At 35.5% G+C, this 22,021-nt stretch overlaps 3 protein-coding genes across 6 annotated transcripts; 1 reads left to right on the top strand and 2 right to left on the bottom strand.

The window, feature by feature from the left end:
* Window positions 1-1,045: 1,045 nt before the first annotated feature.
* LOC114736463 (type I inositol polyphosphate 5-phosphatase 12-like) lies at window positions 1,046-9,181 on the bottom strand. Its single transcript, XM_028924301.1, has 11 exons — window positions 8,392-9,181; window positions 7,944-8,196; window positions 6,904-7,723; window positions 6,357-6,481; window positions 6,196-6,280; window positions 4,517-4,673; window positions 4,383-4,423; window positions 4,010-4,277; window positions 2,693-2,816; window positions 2,245-2,605; window positions 1,046-1,333 (listed from the first exon to the last, which is right to left on the bottom strand). The coding sequence occupies exons 1-11, from the start codon at window positions 9,179-9,181 to the stop codon at window positions 1,046-1,048; spliced, it is 3,312 nt and encodes a 1,103-aa protein (XP_028780134.1).
* A 2,719-nt stretch (window positions 9,182-11,900) lies between these two features.
* Window positions 11,901-15,806, top strand: LOC114736466 (acyl-coenzyme A thioesterase 9, mitochondrial-like). Of its 3 annotated transcripts, XR_003739349.1 has the most exons (6): window positions 11,901-12,409; window positions 12,823-13,000; window positions 14,118-14,584; window positions 14,665-14,699; window positions 15,083-15,211; window positions 15,570-15,709. XR_003739349.1 is itself a non-coding variant. In XM_028924306.1 (5 exons), exons 1-5 carry the CDS (start codon window positions 11,903-11,905, stop codon window positions 15,717-15,719), a joined length of 1,422 nt encoding a protein of 473 aa, XP_028780139.1. In that variant the 5' UTR covers window positions 11,901-11,902; the 3' UTR covers window positions 15,720-15,806. The 3 variants fall into 3 exon arrangements, 2 of the variants coding, with proteins under 2 accessions (XP_028780139.1, XP_028780137.1); XM_028924306.1 differs by lacking the exon at window positions 14,665-14,699 and having other exon boundaries at window positions 14,127-14,584; window positions 15,570-15,806; XM_028924304.1 differs by lacking the exon at window positions 14,665-14,699 and having other exon boundaries at window positions 15,570-15,806.
* A 582-nt stretch (window positions 15,807-16,388) lies between these two features.
* LOC114736465 (formin-like protein 2) lies at window positions 16,389-20,809 on the bottom strand. Of its 2 annotated transcripts, none has more exons than XM_028924302.1 (4): window positions 19,360-20,809; window positions 19,048-19,250; window positions 18,343-18,620; window positions 16,389-17,484 (listed from the first exon to the last, which is right to left on the bottom strand). In XM_028924302.1, the coding sequence occupies exons 1-4, from the start codon at window positions 20,550-20,552 to the stop codon at window positions 16,672-16,674; spliced, it is 2,487 nt and encodes an 828-aa protein (XP_028780135.1). In that variant the 5' UTR covers window positions 20,553-20,809; the 3' UTR covers window positions 16,389-16,671. The 2 variants fall into 2 exon arrangements, with proteins under 2 accessions (XP_028780135.1, XP_028780136.1); XM_028924303.1 differs by having other exon boundaries at window positions 18,343-18,587; window positions 19,360-20,807.
* Window positions 20,810-22,021: the final 1,212 nt, after the last annotated feature.

Genomic DNA, 22,021 nt, shown 5'->3' with positions numbered 1-22,021 from the left:
TTTTTGGAGAAAAAAGGGAGAGTGTGAGAGCCTATATAATATGTATCTTGTTATTTTTTTTATAAACATATTTTTTATAAACATATTTAATCTTATATTTTATAAATATATATCACAAATTAATTATTATTAATTATATTATCTTATGTATATTAATATGTTGGTAAAAAAATATATTATTAACAATTTTATTCCTTCAAATTAAAATATATCATAAAATCTATTTTTTCTGTAATTATCATATTAACTTATGTCTTTTTTTAGTAATGTTATATATAAAAAGTACTTCTGATAACAACTATCCAAACACTCTCACTTCTCATAATCACTTTTTTACAAAATCTATTCTTCACAGAATCTATTCTCCCCAGAATCTATTCTCCAGAATCACTTTTCCAAACCACGGTTTGGTTTCATCCAAACACACCCTCAGAACCAAATCTAAGCTCCCAATTAGTCCTTCTATTAAAACTTGGAAGTAGCGTGATATATTCTTGCGTACATGATTTTGAAATGTCCAAGAATGATTATGTTTATTGAAGTTTGATGCCCAATTTACTCGCTTACACGCACATATATAACAGATGGGTGTTACTCATAATTATTTTGGGGCGGGGGTTTGAAGATTTAAAACGGCTTTATAAAATTACGTCATGTGCAAATTTAATGAATGTTTTCAGTGAGTTCAAAAACGCATGATGGAATATATGTTGTCATAATGTCAAATGTTTCATTACATCATACAAATACCAAAAATTGAGGAAGGCATCTCCCTAGTCCCTACCCTCAATATGATGCGACTTTGCCACTACCTATCCTAAGATGAATAACTACATTGATCAAAGTGAATTGAGTATTTACATCATGAACAACAACCTAAGTTCACCTAATAAAGAAAATTGCCTTGGATGTTTCCCGACTTTCTTCGGTCAGTTTTTTCCTCTGATGATGTTCTTATTTATGTTGCTTATCATCCATCATGGATTTTTGAAATTATACAGATGATCAATCAATCACAAACGTGAAAATCGTATAAAAGCCTTGTCTAGACATTCATCCCTCCTTGGTTTCTTCTCCCACTGCTAGATTTTGTGTCAGCTCGAATTGTTATCGCAGATAAGCATGAACGTACACGAATCCTTTGACTATAAGTTTTATTTGAAAAACTACCTTGGACATGAACAACCAAAATCACTTCCTTATATCGGGCGTCTTCACTCCATAATTTCTGTGGTATTCCGTCTACAGATACTTCCAATGAATGAAGTTCCTCATTACGTACTGATACCTCTATATTTTGCTCTGGTTTGATTATGCCAGCAGCTGGAGTGACCTATTTACATAGTTTACAAAATGACATTTTTTAATAGACAAATCAATGGAAACCAAGCATATGATGTGTATTAAGGTTATGAATCATAAGTATTTGACATTCCATGTAAAGAATAGATAAATGCCCTTCCTCTCCTTTATACATAATGATTCGTTTGTATCCTATTTTCTCTTCTTCGTCATAATTAATAATTGCGTGATAGCTAGAAAGCACTCCATGCTTCTCAAACTCTATGTATTACTAGAGAAATATTCTTAACAAATATTTTATTTTTATTTGTGAAAAAATTCTCATTAAAAATCAAGCCGGGGAACAATAGCCATGCTTATAATTATTGAGATGAAAAATTTGATGAACACATAATTATAAATTAATAAGATTGTAATAAAATGCATACTTGCGGAGTAAAATATAGTCAACCATACATTATTAATAGCGTGGAAGGCAATTCCACTCAGAACTCATGCTTATTTTATAGAGCATGGCATATTTCTAGGGCAGCTCTCGTAGAGAAACTCGTCATTTATATGTGTGCCCACGAAACGCTGTATCTTTTGACCAGTATTTGTTAATTAATTTAAAACTAATTAAAACATCTAAATGAGACATACTATTACAATTTCTAATATGGTTATAAAAATCTCCATTAAGATAAATTTTAGGGTGTCATATATGTGCTAGACATGCATGATTTTTAGAATGACTCAACTAAACGGGCTATTTTCTCTCAAATTTTCAGAAATTGAATATCAAAAATAAATTTTATTGGCATCATTTTTACGCACAACAGAGCCACCAAGTTAGCCAAGACTTCTCGTATGCAATAAAGATCATATTCATTTTTCTTGGACAACTTTCAAAACCAAAACATACAAACATAAATAATAAAGTGAAACATAAACAGCACATACCTCAAGCCACCTAGGAAAGCCGAAGGCACCTCTTGGATTGCAAGTAGGCGCTTCTTCACTGGCTGTCACCGTATGCTGGCGTTCACAAGTGATCTTATATATAGCCTTCTCCTTCATACTTTTATTCGTTATATGGAGAAATGACATCTCCTGATTTTCAAGGACTATGTTGCTCGGGCTCACGATGGTTTCTGGAACACAATTCAAGCCTTCAAGCATGGATTTTATTTTCTCATTTGATGTCATGATTTTCCCTAATTCCTTTCTCCTTATTGATCTATCAACACGAGCAATTTTCAGATTGAATTTACATCGGACAGGTTTGTGATCACTATCATTCACATCCATGCATGCGTCATACCTGGCAATTGATTGCTAATTAATTAAGATGACAGCTTGAAGTGGAAAAATGATGATAGAAAGCGAAAGATGACCATATGTGACATACTGTACAATTGATGACACAACAGGACACTCTAAATTGCACTCGGATGTTGGAGCAGACCGCGTATCACGATACATTACTCTGTCACACCATGCGGGGATTCGCCTTTTCTCTCCAGAATCATATCCTTAAAAAAATATTAAGAAGTGACGTTGTCAATTAAATCCCACCAATGAAGGAAAATCTTTCACTCGATGACGTATCTATAACAAATTAATTCAATGACGTTATTTTTTTTTTTACATACAGATATTTTTTTTAAAGTATAATTCAGAGTACTTTCAAAATATTTTGGGTTTAAAATTAATTTATGTTGAGTGAGGAGCTTTAAAGTTAAAGCTTTTTTAACAAGTATGTTTTCCTTTTTTACAGAGTGAGACTGCCTACCATCTCAATTGAAAACTTTGTCGGTAGATATTTCAAGTATATATATACAATTAAACGTAGATGTTATATATAACAATATTGTAGGTTTGGTATTGGACTATTGGTCAACTTTATTAGGTTAGCTATTACTTTAGTCTACATCCTTTGATGTTAATATCAGTTTAGTATAGCTGTACAATTCACGGAAAACTCTTACCCATTAAGAGCCACTGATATTTACGTGATTTGTACTATGAATCAAAGATAGTAATTAATATATATTGAACTAATGAGAGACAATCCACCAGAGAGAGCACACCCCTGAATACCCGATGATCAAATAAAATTGTCCTTTTACCCAAAAAAAACTCTTAAATCTAGTTTTTTGTATGCTTAGACCAGATTTGCCACAAAAATACTCTTTCGGTTCTTAATTAACTAATTTAAATATATTAAAGATATTAATTAAATTAGTTAATATGATATATTTTTTCAAAAATACCCAAGTATCTTTCTTAATTTTCTCTCTCCTTTTCATATTTAATTATTGTTAGGAGAATATCTACAGAGTTAATCTAGAAAAAAATTATGTGAAATAGTTTTTATATATAAGATCAATATTAACTCCCTAATTAGCTCTTATATTAAGGATTAAAGGATTATGTCGCTAGCTATCATGTTTATGGCTTGAAGCATTTTTGTATTTTATTTTTTCATCTATTAATGATTGCTGTTTTTAAACTTACGATGTATTGCAAACAAAGCAAGCGATGAAAAATGTGGCTCATCAAGAAAGGAATTTCTTTCCACCACCAAAAAGGTAGACCACAATGATGTATCATGAAAACTAAAACTATCTTTGAACTAATTAGAAGATATAACGTGGAATTAAACTAAATATAAAATCAAGCTATCGAAGCCAACAGGAGTATTTATAGTGTGTCAAATGTTTACCTGCAAGACCTGCTTTATGCCTCTCAAATTTATAAGTGGGAGGAAATTTGATCAGTGCCTCTCGCATTCCTTGGAAAACTTTTCCAGCTTTCATCTCTTTCCTAAGTTGATCCTTTTCTCTAAGCCAGTCAAAGCATCTTTGTGAAACAAAATCCCTAGCTTCATCATAAGATATACCAAATAGTCGATAGTTGAAATCACCGAAGAAGACCACCATATCTGCCTCAGATAATTCTGGCCTCGCTTCTTCGGTGTTGAAACCCATAGCCTATACACGCATGGCACAATGAAGCTTTAACAATTGTTATTAAAATGACAGTGGTGCAATTAATTACATATAAACAACTATGCAATAATGCAAAATTAATCTCACATTTGCACCACGAAGCATTTGAGTAGCAGTTGAGGCACCAGCTGTAGAGAGGAGAAGGCGAAAGAATAAAATCAACAATATAATTTCATACAAGGCAAGAAAGTAAGCCAATAAACAAGTATAGTTCACCATACCAGCTGTAGCGGTTGATGATCGACTAAAGACCATGTTTCGATAAATGTGATCAAAATCAGCATTTCGCCGATTCACTGCTTCCAAATGTGCGGCTAAGTGACAATTCACAAAGCACATTATTCTGTCATAGACTCTGATTCTCAAACCCACACCTCCCTGTGCGGTCAATTTAACAATATGAGTAGCAATTTGATAAAAGAGAAAAGGAATTTTTGCATATCCATGTAGAGTTACAAAATTCCCTCGTTTTTTGTCCTACAGACATGGAATCGTTTTAATGGTTTATTTTGATTTTATATTATAAAATATCTTCCAATTTAATACCACTAATTTTCCCATGAAACTTCAAAGATGCGCCTTTAAAAAAGAATTGCAACAATCCACTCTAAACCATATGATTGAATGAAGGCCTTCATTCAATACCACTAAGTTTCCCTCGCGATCGAACAAATAATTGATTTATTTAAATATTTAAGTTGTAGAATTCAAAGAAGATCAATTGTAACATAAACAAACAAATACCACTTTGATCTCAAATATATATCGCATGTAAGAAAAAAGTTTTAGTTCACTTGTAATGTATTTAATGTCTATTCTTTTAATTTTACTCTTATATAATTTTTGTTGAAACAGAGAAAAAGGGAGATGGGAAAATAATTTATAAACACAGAGAAAGAGAAAATTTTAATAAGAGTAAACTTGAAAATTTTTTAAATTGTCACATGATAAGTGGATTTTGGAATTTGACAATTTATTTTAATACTCGATAGTAAAGGATTAAATGTTTTTTGGGTCAAATTTCAGAATGTCAATGTCAAATTTAAAATATTAGTATCAAATTATTGGAGGACTTTTAATTCTTTATTGGAATCCCAGAATCTATCTGATCTGTTGATCTTAAACTAAAATTAAATTTATGTTTTGTTCTCAAACAGTGTTACTCTCTCTTTCCAAAATTGAACTTATCATCCTATGAAAAACAAATCGAACTTATCATTGAATTGGCCTAGACATTAGTTTAACAATTACTGGTTGAATAATCGTCATTAGATTGGTGAAAATTAAGTGAATATGTTTTTAAATTTATAATTATAATATCATAAATGCAATAAATAAACATAACATTAATGAAATATATTCTTTTTAACAAATAAAATACGAAAAAGTCAGAAAGTCTATCTCAACAGCATAATTTGTCTCAGTATAGAAGTACTATAGTAGTATCTGCTACCTCTGAATGCTTAGCATAAGAACTAGTTAGGAATCATATTTGGTCATAAATATAAGATATTAATACATTGTATCTCTTAAATTTGTAATTCGTTCTCTAAAATATCTCTATTTATTCCATATACTAAAAATGTTTCTATCTAAGAGTGATAATAATTAAAAGGATACTTTAAGAAATTCAACTTATATATATTACGAATAATAAACTTAACAAACTTTCTTAATCTACGTACTTAAATTAATTTAGTAGCTCTTATATTGAAGATCGGATGTAGTATTTTTTTAACTGGTCTTGTTAGTTTTTGGTTTGAATTTTATTTTATGTTGGATTTTTGGTTGAATTGCCTGGCTTGTGTTTAAAAACATGGGGATAAATTAATATCACCTAATATTGACACCAAGGAATGTATTATCTTGTCAGGTAGGTAGTTGGCAAAATTACACAAACCTTGTTACCAATTGTTCGTCCAAAGCCACACGGAACTGCTGCAGCATCAATATCTCCGACATGCGTTCTAAGATTTTTTCGCACCCTACATGAGGAACTTTAGCTAATAATTATATTGATTAACCTCAATATTTCACATAGACAAATTGGCAATCACTCACCAAAGAGATATGAGCAAGCCAGCAAGCTGTCTCGAACCCATGCGTTCAAAAGCTTTTCCTTCTTCTAAGGCCTTTCCAATTGTATCTAGCCACCATTGCCCCACCGAACTTCCTTCAAGTCCTACCTACAATTGGTACGCAACATTTAACATGATGGATATAAATTGTCTCCAATAATTGTTGAAATATACAAATGAATCTTAAAATAAAATTAAATTAATGGAGAAAGGAGAGAAAATTGTATCAAGAGGATAGAAAAATATGAGAGTATGTCGCCGTATGAAATGCATATATAAATATTAAATAGAAAAGCGTAATAACATGCTAAGGACATTCTTTCAAGTTCAATCTTAATTAACTAATCCGTTGGTTTATATCTCTTATAGATTCTATTCATATATTTTTTTCTTGTAAGAGTGCTTTCAACAATTTAACCAGTCACCACTCTATTAGAGTTTGATTTCCAATTCTGATTGTAGTAAAAAAACTACTATTGACATCTAATTAATCAAGGGTCAGATACATCAACATATGAATGACGTCTTACAGTTTCTTTTGCTGCAGACATTGCAAGAAAACCTGCACCCATTTCTACTTCTTGCAAACCAACAACAACAATGCCTACATCTGATATGGTAGATCCCAGCCATGATGTAAGAGATTCCTGAGAAGTTCTACCTTGCCCGACATTCCATGTGCCAATCAAAATTCTGACATTGTGCCGCCTTGTGTAAATAAGTTCTTTTTCAGCCAATTCTGATCTTATAATGTTATCAATAGGACCTGGTGAAGCAATGAGCCATCCCCGTATGCCGCCATGAGTAGCCAAGCTAAAGACATGTTGGTTGCCAACAGCTAATCCAATCACAGGGCTATTATGAGCGACCCATCCGGCAATTAGATTGCCTTCAAGGTCCAGTACTTGGATGATACCACTCACGTAACCTACATATATCCGTGTTCCAAATGTGCAGAAGCATTGGACTGCACAAGGATGGTGATTAAAATCTTGCACACGAGTCCCATTTGCATCCCACTGCACTAGCAAGCCATTTGTACATCCACTCCAAACCGATCCATCACTTGTTTGTACAATAGTTTCTATTCGTTTAGCCTCTTCTACAAACGCCCCAGCTCCCTTTGTTGCAACTCGACGGACAGCGTCTGCTGCTCCTATTATGGCATTACGTGATCGTTGTAGGAAGCTAGTCCCTTGAGATTTCTCTTTTTTGGAGGATGTAGATGCAAACTTAACCTTCATTTCATCTTCTATTGCTTGATCTTGCTGCACAGGCGATACGTCAACTCGGTTCTCTACTTGACCATCAATGTTAAATACTTTTAGAAGGTCTTTCGTACGGGCATCCCTGCAAATAAAGATTGATTCTCTAGTTACTCAATTGGGTGATGTGAGAGATATGACTAGTTAAGTAATGCTGATTAGTTAAGTAATACTGACGAATATTCTTATGATAAACTTGGATTAGAAGTCACCACAAAATTTCCCTAACACCAAAGAAAATTTTTATTATCATATTTTTCCACATCTACCTCAAAAATACAATGTCATTGGGACATAAAGTTTACCATAGTGAGAAGGACATAGGACTTGTGCACCAAACCCTAGCTTTAACATTGTCTGATAGCAAACACTTCACCTCTTGAGAAGATAAACTACAGACACCATTTACAGTGACTTGACTTCTAAGATCTATGTATGACCTCTCCACTAGTAAGGTTGCCATGTGCTTTTCTTCTGGAGAAAGGGAAAGAGACTTTTCAATGGACTCCCATGGCCAAATCTTTATGACACCCCCTTCTGATCCTGTCCAGATATCACCTACCCACCAAAGCAACATGGAGCACTTAGTTAAAATAACTAAAGTAAATATGTTAACTGTCATAAACAAATGCGATATAGCTAGCGAACTTTCTTTTCATTTCTTTTTTTTAAAACTATCCTTCATGATATATGTGCTTCCAATTGTCAAATCCAATAATTGTAGGAGAAGAAAAATGAGAAATTTAGCCTTACCATAGGAACTTATGACCATGGCATGAACGGGACCCTTGTGTGCTTGCCATGAAAGACCTTCCTTAAAGGCGTTACCAAAGGACTGATCCATTTTCCAAGACCTAATCTTTCCATCCTTATGCCCACTCCACATCAACCTATTTCCATGGTCAGCTGCCAAACATACGATTGGAGAGGTGTCTGCTGATTCATAAAACGGTACCGCGTCCTCATCACCCCTTCTTACTCTTCCACCGAGACCACAACCAGATTTATAGGCATTATGAAACTCCCACACCCTTAACCCACTTTCTTGCCCAGCCCACAATTGTGATTCTGCACAAGCAATGTTCCTAAGGAATTTCCCTGCTTGCGTCTCCCTTAATGGATGTGGTCTTAACTCGAGGTAAGGCGGTCGACCTGGATGAACAGCTGAACGGATCGGCACCTTGAATATCCCTATTCCACCGCCGTTCCCAATGAATTCCGGTAGAGGTTGGCATTGTAACAAGTCATCGACATTTCCACCGCTGTCAATAGTCTGCGACGTGTAATTATCACCGCCTGCAATAGTATGGTTATTGGATGAGTCGGGGAAAAAGTCGTCGTCGTCCTCGTACGAGTTGTAAAAGGAGCCGATATTGATGGGTATTCGTTTCTCATCTAGACTATGTTTACGAAGTTGTTGATGGGAGTTTTGAGTGGAGGTGAACCGCAATTGCTGGCTATAAGAATGGGCTTTCCGATGAGGAGGAAGAGTGCTCAATCCGGCCAAGACCTCCCTATCATCATCTTCAATTCGCTCATCCATGACTACTATTGGATGATAACCATAAGTTGTTCATAATTAGAGAACGAAGGAGTGGTATCTAAACAAAAATTAGGAGAACGAAAATGGAAATGAGATCTACAGAAGAGAGCCAAAATAAAGAAGGAGAAAAAAGTTTGAAGGGAGTTCCGAGAGATGGGGAAGTACATAAGGTAAATAAGCGGGAAGCAAGGCTAGGCATACTCGATGCTTACGGATAGAAATAATTTCAATTTTTTTATGAATTCCATATATAATTAGAACACCAACGTGAAAACTAAAAAGCTTAAGAAAATAAGGTCAAGAGATAATTTCATACTCTTATTAAAAGTTAAAACTAGTGTTTGACTTGTGAAATTCACATTGGAAAGGGATTATTAACAATAAGTAAAATTGAAATATTTACAGTTTTAATCACCTCCTATCAAAACAGTATCCATGCATGTGTGCGCACGGCATGAAGGTCAAAAATAATAAATAAAGTTAAAAATGAAATAAAGTATTATAAATACTTTGTGTGGAAGAGAGCCCGTGGAGAGAGAAATGGACATGAAACATGCAGCTCCAAACTATTTAGTTGCGTGTGTAAAGGGCAATTTTGTTGAATTTTCCCGCATCGTTCTCTTGCAAACACAATTTGCTATAGACTTTTATGTCTAAAATATTCATAATGAATTTAATACACTATCTACTCATATATGCGTGTGTATATAAATATAGTTTCTAGCAGACGTGCAAGCAGAATGCGCCATGGGGCAACCCTCCCAGTGTACAACACAATCAGATAAGTGATTCATTATTGTTCTTAATAAAATAAATATACAGTGTTATGATATTTGAAATTAAAAATGTTGATTTTTATAATAAGATTAAAACTTCTGGCGAAAAGAATAATAATAAGATTAAAACTTATTGCAAACGGACAGGAATTTATTATCATTCTCCCCAGGTAAGCAAAAAGAAATATTACGAGAGAGAAATAATTACTACACATTTTTAATATAAGAGTTGGTTTAACTTTTAATTTGATTCTGAATATAAGAATACAAAATCTCAATCCATTTTATTTCTTATACTTATCTATTTTTTAAAGAAAGTTATTGTAGTAGTTACACATGTTAAATGTTTCATCAAATGGTAGTTTTAGCTAACACATATAATTAGTAGGGATGTTTTAGAAAAGATAACACATATTTATTGCAAATGACTAACTAAATAATTTTTTTAATCTACCTAAATTAATCAACTGGCTTTTATATTAAAGATCAGAGTTACTATTATATAAGCACACATAAGGAAAACGAAATATCAAGTATTGTATTCACTATTGTCAAACTTGTGAGTTGACTTTCCGAGTTTAATGTTTTTACATTTTCAGCTGACAAAATCACGTCGACTCATTCTTAAACTCGTGATAACTGTAAACTCAGTTAAACTTACGAGTTCATTTACCGAGTTTATCGTTTTTACGTTTTTAGCTCACAAAATCTTATTAACTCGCTCTTAAACTCGTGCTTAATTTTTAAATTTGATTATGTTTAGTGAGTTTATATATGGTTTTTATGAAAATTTCTTTGTTGAATATGATATATTATGAACATTGATAGATATAATTTTAATTATTTAAATTTTAAATATATTTAAATAAAATTTTCTCATTTTTATATATTAATTATTTGATTTTATACTTTTAATATCAGTTTATTAATACAAATAAACTCTTACGAGTTCATGATCTGCGTTTACGATCTAAGTTTATATCATTATCACGAGTTTGTTTAAACTCACAAGTTTGACAACCTTGATTGCATTTTTTAGATAACAATAATTTGTAAAATAAAAAAAGAGAAAATTGGGATAAAGCCCTTATTAAAAAATTAATTGGCAATTTTTTGAGACTTAACTTTTGCAACTTAATTTCATGGCATTCATGTTTTGTTGTGTGTAATTCATCTTCACTTCTATCATATATTCCTTGTATCTAATCTATAATCTCTTCTGCGTAAATAATCTTTTTTTATAGTAATTAGTTTTTTACCTCTAAATAATATTTTGTGCAAACTATTTTTTTATATCTAGTTTAACTTCTCCTATATGTAATTTATTTTCTATTATGAAATTTATCATCCTAATTCTCATGAATAATTTGCCAATTAATTTTTTAATAAGGAATTTATTCTATTTTTTTTGGAAAAAAAACTCAAATAACAAGGACTACATCCCTAACTCCCTGCCCCAAATTTCCCCGTAAATCAATTCAGCTTTCATTAAAACAAAAAGTTAAAATGTAAATTTTTCTGAAAATTTTCACTCAGAAATTTTGGATATCGAAAAAAATTTTTCAGTAAATTTGTCCCTAAAATTTAAAATCATATCAATATTTTCTCCTATTGCAAAACAATTAAGGTGGACCATTAGAATAATTACGTTGACAGTAATATTTTTAATAATAAGTGATAATATTACTATAATTCTAAACTTCTAAAATAAATTTGTTCTAAAAAATTTTTTTAAGTAAAAATTTTCAGAATAAATTTATACTCTAACTAACCGAAGAAAACATCCCCGGATGCGAGGAGAGCACCAGCTTTCCATGAGCCATATAGTTCCCTCGTTCCGAATTTTGTATTTACCCCCGGTGCTCACCAATATCCAAAACGAAAGTACTTACCGCCGGTAGGGCATTTCCTCCCTTCTGTGCAATCGTCGTGTTGGATCGACGCTATGCAATCTCCAAGAGTCAAAATGAGAAAGGAACTTCTCAGATCCTCTTTGTTCTTCTTCACTGCCAACGCACCTTCGGGGAATCAGTTGAAAACCTTCCTCAGGAACATTTCCTACAAAGCTTCTCTTTTTAATGCAATTGCTGACCCTACTTCTTCTAATTCTAAACCTTCTGATTCTGATTCTACGAACCCCAAGACATCTCTGCCTGTTATTGATGCGAGCTCATCTAACCGCAAACCCATTAGTTTATGGCCGGGCATGTACCATTCACCTGCCACACAGGCTCTGTGGGAAGCAAGATCCACTATCTTTGAAAAGAATGCTCCTGTGCCTTCACAATTGCATCTCGTTGCCAAAGCTCCTTCCCAGAGCAGGACGAGTATTTTTTACAAATTCTCTTCTGACTACGTGCTCAGAGAGCAGTACAAGAACCCCTGGAATCAAATTAGGATGGGGAAGTTGGTCGAGGACCTTGATGCTCTAGCCGGAACCATTGCATTTAAGGTGTCACTTCATATTACTGCAATTTTATGGCAAATTTGTCAGGTCCTTATGGTTTTCCTTTGGAACTACGTTGCTTGAATTGTTTTTCATGGCCCTCCGGCAAAAAGCTTATCTTTTAGCGTAAGAGACAAGCAAATCCTTCGCGCGGGTATTCATCTTTCCAGTTGTTTGACATGCATTTCCTTAATGCAGGGACACCTATGCCTCAAGCTTTTTCCCTCCTAATTTTCATTTCCAATTTCCCTTTTGGCAGCTGTTGTCAAATCATCAATTTATTGTCAAGTAAAATGGACAGTATCATATAGCAACTCAATACGATTTTTTTTTTTTAAGGGGGAAAAATGTTTCTTCTCTGTGTCGTTCCAACTTTGTATGAAAAAGCCATTTAAATTGATCGCTTCTCTTTTGAACAGCACTCATGCAATGAAGATGGCACAACCAGACCCCTTATATTGGTTACTGCTTCCGTTGACAAAATGGTTTTAAAGAAACCAATTCTTATTGACATTGATTTGACTATAGACGGTGCTGTTACATGGGTTGGCAGGTCATCAATGGAGATACAACTGGAACTCATTCAGTCAACACAAGGTGCTATAGGATTACCAGCTCAATACAAAATTAATGCTGCTTCCTCTGGCCATTTTAAATATATTTTGGGATGTGATTTTTCCCCTTTGATGCTTTTTATTTTTCCAGTCCCTCAGTACGTACTATGAGACAGATGAGATGTTAGTGTTGATATACATAAGTAATTTGCATCACGAATGTTCTTTAATAATCTCCTTACATATGTAGTCTTCATGAATACCTTGAAAAACTACCGAATTATTTGATACTACTTTTGCGAAGTTCTATTGTTCCCATAATGCTGCGGTAACCTACATAGTTGGCATTAAAGTTGGTATGTTAGGCATTTTGATTGTTCATGACAATGCCCACTAAGTGGGCACTGATACATTTTGGGCATTAAAAAAAGAGGGCAAAGGTACATCCAACATTCAAATTTTATTTCCTAGGTGTGTCTAGCACCCTGATCTTATTTGTAGTGTATCTACCACCTAGATTTTATTTTCCTGATGCATCCAACATCCCTATGTTATTTTTTTAGTTACATTCAGCACCCTAATTTTTAGGGTGCTAGATGCACAATAAATAAGATTAGGGTGCTAGGTTCACCAGAAAAATAAGATAAAGGTGCTAGATGCACCTTTACACTAGAAAAAGTCACCCTTGTAATAGCTAGATGAGTTTGCTGTTCTAATAGATAGTTAATCTGAAGCATGTTCGCATGCCCATGTATTGGAGCTAAGGTGTTTGTCGTTTTAGTATTTGGTATGTTGTACATCCTCCATTTGCCAGGGACTTTTTTTTCTCCCGGCTTAGCTTTGATTTTCTTACAAACTCGCTATTAACTTGCTTCTAAAAATAATAAACAAATAAAGATGAACAAGCATGAAATAAAATTCTCTTCCACAATAGGAGAGCATTCCCAACTGTGACTGGATTGGTTTCCTGTCTCTTAAAATCTGTCCAGTTTTTATATCATAAGTCATGTACAATAGCACATTAAATTTTTTTTTGTTCTGTTTTTATTATACTATGGTTTTATATAAAATTATGCTTGTGATGTTGTCCTTTAAATCTGCAACGGTTTCTGCATAACATCTTGTTGTTGGTTGTTGTGCCTGAAATTGAATGTTGGCAGGGAATGCAGATACCTCAGACTCACAAGCTCTTGTAGCAAACTTCACATTTGTGGCTCGTGACTCCACCACTGGAAAGTCAGCCTTGATTAACCAGATCTCACCTGAAACTGAGCACGAAAGGTTTCTCTGGGAAGAAGCAGAACAGAGGAACAGACTAAGGAAACTGAAGAGAGCAGAATATAATCATGTTCAAAATGGAGACACTGCTAGGCTCTGTTCACTATTGGCTGAAGGGCGTATTTTCAGTGACATGCCAGCGTTGGCTAATAGAGATAGCATCCTGATGAAAGATACTCGCCTAGAAAACTCTTTTATCTGCCAGCCACAGCAAAGAAACATCCATGGTCGCATTTTTGGAGGATTTTTGATGAGAAGGGCGTTTGAACTTGCTTTTTCAACAGCTTATGTCTTTGCCGGTGCAGCACCACGTTTCTTAGAAGTTGACCATGTTGATTTCTTTAAACCTGTAAGTATATACCTCGTGAATTACCTAGATTAAAGATGCTTTTTGTTCTAATTATACTTGTGTTATTTTTTTTCACTCAGGGTTCTTGTTATGCTCTACCCCTTGATTCTGCGAGGTGCATCTGAAGTACAATCTATAGTAAACCTTCTTAGTGTTCATTGGAATGGCTTTTTCTTTGATTATGAAATGGGTGAAATTAAAATGCTTATATTGTCATATATTATGCTGTATGTACTTCTTATCACAGCTAGATTTCCTTGATTATATATATTCTTGATTCTGGAAAGTGCATCTGAAGTGCAATTTATAGTAAAACTTCTTAGTGCAGTGGAATGACTTTTTCTTTGATTACGACATAGGTGAAATTAAAATGCTTTATATCGTCATGTACTTATTTTACACACAACACACACACACACACATGGTTCTATGCTTTCTCTCCTCAGTAGTAAGTGTTTGGTGGAAAATAACAAAATGGATAACAACTTGCTGATGCAGGTCGATGTTGGAAATTTTCTTCGTCTCAAGTCGTGTGTTCTATACACTGAACGTGAAAACCTGACTGAACCTCGGGTCAATGTTGAAGTTATTGCACATGTTATAAAGCCTGAGCTCCGGTCCAGTGAGGTGAAGTAACTCTAGATGAAGTATTTAACAAGGGAAAAAAATCTGAGTTGTTAATTAAAAGGGAGATTTTTTTTTTTTTTGGGGAAAAAACAGAGGCAGAAAGCTTCGAGCTTTGTTGCCTGTAAACTCCTGTCCGGCCCGGTATTATTTTGACAAATTAAGATGTTTAAGATAATACAGGATGTGTGTGTGTCTGTGCACGTGCGCCCGTGTGTGTGTTTAATAGAATTAAAAAATGAATACCTATCTTAGTCTTCTCTTCTCTTCTCCCTTGCTATTTTACTATATTGAGTTCAACATATCTCCACCACGTCGAACTCACGTACTCAATGACTTTATGCTGTTTCGCGTCAAATAGGTATCCAACAGATTCTACCTCACATTTGCTGTGAATCCGGAGGCCATAAAAGGTGGGCGGAGGATTCGGCATGTTGTTCCAGCCACAGAAGAGGAAGCAATTAAGGTGCTGGAACGCATGGATGTTGAAGACTCCAAGTTTAGTGTCTAATCAGGAGATTTTCATCGGGGTCAGAGCTTTTTTTTCAGAAAACAAAAGATGTGATGCACTTATCTGTTGGTCTAGAGGACAAATAATAAGTCATGGCCCGCGCTATGTTTGGAGTTGGAAGGATCTAAGATCTATTCATGTATTTGAATTTCGAGCACCCTTGGTTGGGCAGAGGAGATATGAGAATTGCTGAGTAAAGGTGTAAAAGCTTACTCATCTTCTGCAGCTGGAAGTTGAAGAATAATGCATGAGGCCGCTTGAACGTGATCTAGTGGTCAAAAGCAAATCAGGGTCAACTAGAGACCATGCAATTGAGTGTTCAGTTGTGACGTTTCATTTTCTGCTGATGTCCGCTACAAATTGTCCATTTCATGATATTTAATATCTGTACATGCAGAAGACGACAATAGAGTTGCACCCTTGCACTGATCCTTTCATTTGGTGGGTGCCCTTGAAATATTATTTTATCAATAATTTAGGTCCTAAAAATGAATTTTGGGGGACAATTTTCCCATATAGATATTTCAGAACAAACTCGAACATGACTATCACTTCCAGACGGAACCCAGGCAACGCTAGTCCTACGTATTAGAATAATAATCGTTGTTTCTGTTATGGTTCAGTTGCAAGTCTGGTCGAACAGTCAAATTACTTTGCTTATGTGTCATCTTAAGCCTAAGTCCTTGCTCTACGTAAGCACTGACTGTACAAGACGATTGATCATTATTGAATACAAACAGAATTCATATTCTGTTCAGTTTATCTTCTATATTTTGGCTCTGTGCAGCGACGCAAGAAACTAGCTCTCACCTCGAGCATTTACATTACACGCCAGAACAAACTCAAAATTCCAGATGGCGGGCATTCATAATTTGAGTACAGCCAAGTAGACCACATGGAGGAAAAATGCAAGGAATAAGTTTATTATGCAAGGCGGTAAAGCAACCAATTGCTATGATGAGCGAGAGGAGGTTTCATCATCCAAGGAACCAACAATCTCATGGAACATTGGTAGCAGGATGGGATTTGAAGGCTCTGAGTATTGACGGAAACCAACCAAAGTTCTGTCGTTTATTTTCCCAACTTCCTTGCACACACGATCAAGTATTGAAAGGAAATCCCTCACGATCATAAAAATCCTAAACGGATGAGCTTCTTCCTTGGAAGAATTTCCATGGAAATACTCCGTTAGCTTCTTCACTGAAGAGAGAGCATTCTTCTCTTGTGCCTGAATCAAAACAATTTCCTTCTCTCCCTTCTTCAAGAAACGTTTCATTGCCTCCGAAAATTTTTCACTATTCTCTCTCAATGGTGATTCTCCATTCAATTTTTCAACTTCTGCAACTTCTGCAATCCCTCTGGCAAGCTTGGAGACATCATCGCTAAGCATCTCTGAATCCATTGTAGCTGCTTTTTGTACATTGCTGAGCTCCCCACTCAGACCTGAAACAACTTGGAGTCCAAGTTTCCTAAATTCAACTTCATCCTGGAATGTAGACTGCTGGATCTTTTCAGCAGTTTGGTGATGATCAGTAGCACAGGATATTCGAGAACCTTCAGTTCTGACCATTTCCTGCACAACAAAATGCAACAGAGTAGTCTTTCCATCAGCCCCTTTAATATCAACTAGCTTCAGAAGCGTGTCCAGCTTGAATGCATGCGCATCACCACGATTCGTGCCAACATTCATACGATTTCCAGTTCTCAGCACGGCTTCAAGGAGCTTCAAAAACAATCTGTTATTCCTTAGTTCCTCACAGGCCACCTGTGGAAAAGGATGAAATAAGAGATCTACAGGTACTTTTATTAAAGTGCAAAATGCAACCTACCGACACATGGAATTGGTTATCCGTTTTATTTCTTTTCTAATGAAAGGAATTGGTTATTTTAATCAATAAGAACATTAATGGCGCACTGCTATCAGCTTGAGTGTTGGAAATTTATACGTCTGAAAACTTTCTACCAACTGATCAAGGCTGTTCGACCAGATCATGTTGACGAGTACAAAGAAGTAGAAAGATATCCTCAATGTTAAAACTCAAGCATAAGAAAAATCAAGATGCACGGCAAAATAGACAGACGTAGAGCCTTATTCGCCCGAAAATATTTTTCAACAATTGAACCTTTACTTATCTAACCCCTACTGTTGCCACAGGCTGAAAGATATGCTTACACCCTCCATTCCAAAATAACTGATTCCGTTACTAAACGTTTATATGTATGTACTGACAATTAGCCGAACAATTTTCCTTGTCTGAACCAATAGAGCATAATTTGCTACTCTGTTTAAACATTTTCAGCTAGCAACATACTTCTTCTTTCAAGACCCGGGCTTGTGGGGGAAAAATAAAAAACACCATTCAGTTGAAGTTCATCTTCATCACAACTGATCCACTCGGACAGAAAAAGGAGAATTTACAAACCTATCTATGCAGCAGTAAATGGGTTTAAATCCATTCCACTATAACTGGATTTTTCTCTATGAATATAATTGTCAAAATATTGCGGGGCGAAAAAAAAACTTAACGATAATTTTTCTACGTGGAAACGCAGAAAGGGCACTGTTTCAACTTCACATTCACTGTTAATGGAGAGAGAAATAAATGGGGCAAATAATTTGTACCTCCAAAGTCTCAAAGGACTTCCTAAGGTATTCTGATTCTGAATCAAAGTTAGCAATGTAAAGCATTGCGTCAACTCTCTTAAATGCAAAAGGAATATCAAGAACGATTTTAAGAAATTTCTCAGCTGGACCAAGCTTGAAGGCTGATTCATCTTTGAACTCCTTCAGCTTACATTCTTCATCTTTGGTTGGAGCCATCTTTAACAAACTTTCTAAAAGTTCTGTTCCCAGCATATCCCAATTGCCTATTATCAAGAAAAGGAAGCTGTAACATATCACTGAAATAGAAACACAATGTATTCGGATAAGCGCATCTGAAGCCTAACGGAGAGAAAGAAGCAGATACACATATAGGTTTACAAGGCTATAAATAGCTGTACAAGACAGACATGCATATTATGGATCAAAAGAGGCGTTTGATATGACTGTATCAAGCTGATATCAGCAATAAACATAGAGGCAGTGGCTAGAGACCACAAGAGAAGTGCGCAGTATAAAGTGAGAGTGCAAAAGTCGAACGCGAACAAGTTATCCAGTGATGTTGTGTTTCCAGAAGCAAAATGGAACTCAAATTTAAGTGTGATAAAATTACAGAACTTAAAAAGGCAAAACAAAGGCCCTAGAGTGGGAGTCTGTCATTGGAATGCAGTGAACAACACAAGGGTATCAGTATTAAGTGAACATGTGAAACAAAAAGGATTTCACCTTCTTTGAGGGCCTCGCATACTTCATCCATAGTCACATTGAGTGCCCTGAGCAAAATGGCGATGTTGTGAGACTTCTTAGGGTCAAGTACCTTGTATTCCAAGGGGGGAGAAGCAACAATTTGACGCCGAGCATTATCTCTGATAGCGAAATTTGCGGTATTATTCACCATAAAAAGCGTCTCTATCATTTCCTCGTTCAATCTGCAACCGAGCGAAAATCATTTGGCTTAAAAAAGAAAAGGAAAAAGAAAAAGAAAAGAAGGGGTGGCTACAAATACAGGGATACGTGAAGTGAACGTGTTCCTCTTACTGGAAAGAACCCGGTTTTAACTGATCCCAAACCATGGCCCGATCCGAGCAGGCCCTAACCTTATCCCAGTGCAAAGGTTTCAACCTTGGCTTTCGAGTATCCTCATTGTTATTTGGAGATCGTTCCCAAAAGCGTGGAGGCGGAAGTGGCGGGGGAGATGGGGGCTTCTCGATTGGAACATTTATCTCATTTCTGGCCTCAGAATTCTTCCTCTGTTCTGACACTAGAAAATTCCAACTAACCTCCGGTGAAGACGGTGAGGAGGATCTCATGGGGGGCTGAGGCTCCGAAGAGTGCCTGGGACTCAAATTCAAACAAGGGGAAGAAGTGGCCGATGCAGAATTTGAGCAAGCGCGGGGTGTTGTTGAATTGAAGCTTCTACTCCCAATCCCAAGTCTATCCATTCCCAACCGGAGCACTCTCCCTGACCCAGTACGCACTGGACTCAGTCTGCGGCCTGAAGACCTTCTTGGAGAGAAGAACTCCTCTTCTTCCTCATCTTCGCCAGTCCCTCTGTTTCTGTGGGGCGGCAATGGCGGAAGCGGTTTGAGATCGGGCGACCCCAGTCTTTGATATGGTGCAGCACAAGGGCCCATACTCAGCCGACCACAAGCTTCTCGTGAATTTACCACAGTGCCCAGATAGAGGAACTCGGAGCTGGTGCCCGCGCTGGTGCAGGATTTTGAGCGAGGCTTATGACTACCAATACCATCGGAAGTAAGAGTGTTTGGAGGGCATAATCGTAGACTGTTAGATCGTGAAACCTTGTCAGGAGTGGTGCGTTTACGGTAGTAAATGAAGAAGACAAGAAGGGCGACAAGAGCTGCGGAGAGCAGGGAGACAGCAATGGCAAGGGCAGGGTGGCGGTGGGAGGAAGAGGGTTGGGGGAAGAGCAGGGAGGAGATGTTGGCAGGAAATGTGGAGAGAGCAGAGGGAGAAGCAGGGGTTGGTGGGGAATGGTAAGAAGGGAAAAAAGTCCTGTGTGTTGGACTCGGAGTTGGAGAGGATGATGAAGAAGACGAAAAGGGAATCGTGCTGGGTTGGGATTGCGGCGAAGAGTCAGGAGGGACAGAATGCTTGGGGAAGAATGGCTGATGGAGGATCCGGCGAGAGGCGGAGGAAGAGAGAGTGAGAGGGAGTTGGAGGGAGAAGAAAAGTGAGAAGAGACAGATGACCTCGGAGGCGGGGGGCATGGTGGTGAAGTGATACTACTAGATGCCTGCTGGCGCGATGGAGCTCAAATGAGTTTCTACGCAAACACGAAATAAAAGAAGGGACTGCGGAGTGGGAGGAGAACGGAACAGTAGGAGCCGTAAGAATGGTAGTTCAGCTCTTCTTTCTGTTCTCGGGAGCTGACTATTGTACTAGTAGTTAATGGATGGCGAGATTGTTCAATTATTGATGAGATGATGGGTAGCAATTGGCAAATGCCAGTAATATGAGCCCCTCCTGTATGCATGCATATACATGTTGTAATTTCAGAAGATTCTGACTAGATTTTGAATTTTTTAGGATCACTCTCCCCGTTCACGGGATAGCGTGCGAGCAGTGTACAGAGAGGCTAATAGTGTGAGCGGCGTTAAAATCTGAACTTGACGGTGACAATGACAGTGGCAGGGCGGGATCAAGATGAGCTGAGCTGTTTACACTGTGTGTCTGTGCCTTGTCAACTGTCATCGTAGCGCTGAAAGTGAAAGCAATTGTGATCGTAATTATTTTTAGAAAACATTATTGTAAATTATAAATACAGAAAAGATCTGTTGAAAATTATTCCCCAAAAAAAAGTGAACATTAATTAATTATTTTTAATTAATATCAGTACCGAAATTTTTACAAAAAATTTCAAACCACAAGAAAAATATTATTAAATTTTAAAAATTAGATCTTAATTGTAAAAATTGAAAATATAATTGTAAAACATAAGTGAAAATAATGAGAATCTCAATTTGAAATTCAAATTATTTTAATATAACTATTCTAACAAATTCTTTTAAATGATTGTCAACCAAGGTTATCATTTTTTCTAACCCGATTTTTCAGCATTTACGAGTTATCATTGCATTTTTCATTTTGACAAACGAGGCACTATTTTAGATCATATTTATAAAATTTTGTTTATAAACTATAAATGAGATCTTATAATTAGAATTGGAGGTCGTATAATTTTTTGAAGTTAACTAATAAATTTCTATGATTTGTTAACATTGTTTAAAATAATTTTGAATTGAGTTTTGACATCTTTTATCCATCTTTTCAGTTTTTATTATCATGTATTTAAAAAAACTAATTTTGAAATCTCTATAATTTTAATTGATTTTTAATAAGATTTTATAATTTTTTCATTTTATCAGGTTTTTATAGTTTTGCCTATTTTTAATTATTTTTCTATATTTTTTTTCAGTGCATGTGCACACACAAAAAATTAATTAATTAATTAAGACATAAGGTGCTGAAAAAAATTATTTTAAAGTATTAGACGCATTAAAAATTAATTAATTTAAGATAATAAATACTGTTGAAAATATTTGAGATACTAAATGCGCTAAAAATAATAAATTTAAAATATTAGACACTTATGAAAACATATTTTAAGGTGTTAAATGTAATAAAAATTAATCAATTTAAAATACTGAACACTTCTAAAAAATAAAAAATATCTTTT

Source organism: Neltuma alba, unplaced genomic scaffold, assembly GCF_004799145.2.
Source record: "Neltuma alba isolate B1F8T4 unplaced genomic scaffold, ASM479914v2 tig00013337_pilon, whole genome shotgun sequence".
Taxonomy (NCBI): domain Eukaryota; kingdom Viridiplantae; phylum Streptophyta; class Magnoliopsida; order Fabales; family Fabaceae; genus Neltuma; species Neltuma alba.
The sequence above is the reverse complement of the archived record's forward strand: the minus strand, read 5'-3'. Positions and strand labels throughout refer to the sequence as shown.

Excerpts from the sequence above, each read along its gene's own strand:
- LOC114736463 (XM_028924301.1), bottom strand. The coding sequence starts at position 9,181 with ATGGATGAGCGAATTGAAGATGATGATAGGGAGGTCTTGGCCGGATTG. Across the intron at positions 6,482-6,903 it reads TGTCTGCAGCAAAAGAAACT|GTAGGACTTGAAGGAAGTTC; the intron begins GTAAGACGTCAT and ends TACCAATTGTAG. Across the intron at positions 2,606-2,692 it reads GTTGTGTCATCAATTGTACA|GTATGACGCATGCATGGATG; the intron begins GTATGTCACATA and ends ATCAATTGCCAG.
- LOC114736466 (XM_028924304.1), top strand. The coding sequence starts at position 11,903 with ATGCAATCTCCAAGAGTCAAAATGAGAAAGGAACTTCTCAGATCCTCT. Across the intron at positions 12,410-12,822 it reads CCGGAACCATTGCATTTAAG|CACTCATGCAATGAAGATGG; the intron begins GTGTCACTTCAT and ends TCTTTTGAACAG. Across the intron at positions 15,212-15,569 it reads CTGAGCTCCGGTCCAGTGAG|GTATCCAACAGATTCTACCT; the intron begins GTGAAGTAACTC and ends CGCGTCAAATAG.
- LOC114736465 (XM_028924302.1), bottom strand. The coding sequence starts at position 20,552 with ATGCCCCCCGCCTCCGAGGTCATCTGTCTCTTCTCACTTTTCTTCTCC. Across the intron at positions 19,251-19,359 it reads TTAAAACCGGGTTCTTTCCA|ATTGAACGAGGAAATGATAG; the intron begins GTAAGAGGAACA and ends GCTCGGTTGCAG. Across the intron at positions 18,621-19,047 it reads ATGCGAGGCCCTCAAAGAAG|TGATATGTTACAGCTTCCTT; the intron begins GTGAAATCCTTT and ends TTTCTATTTCAG.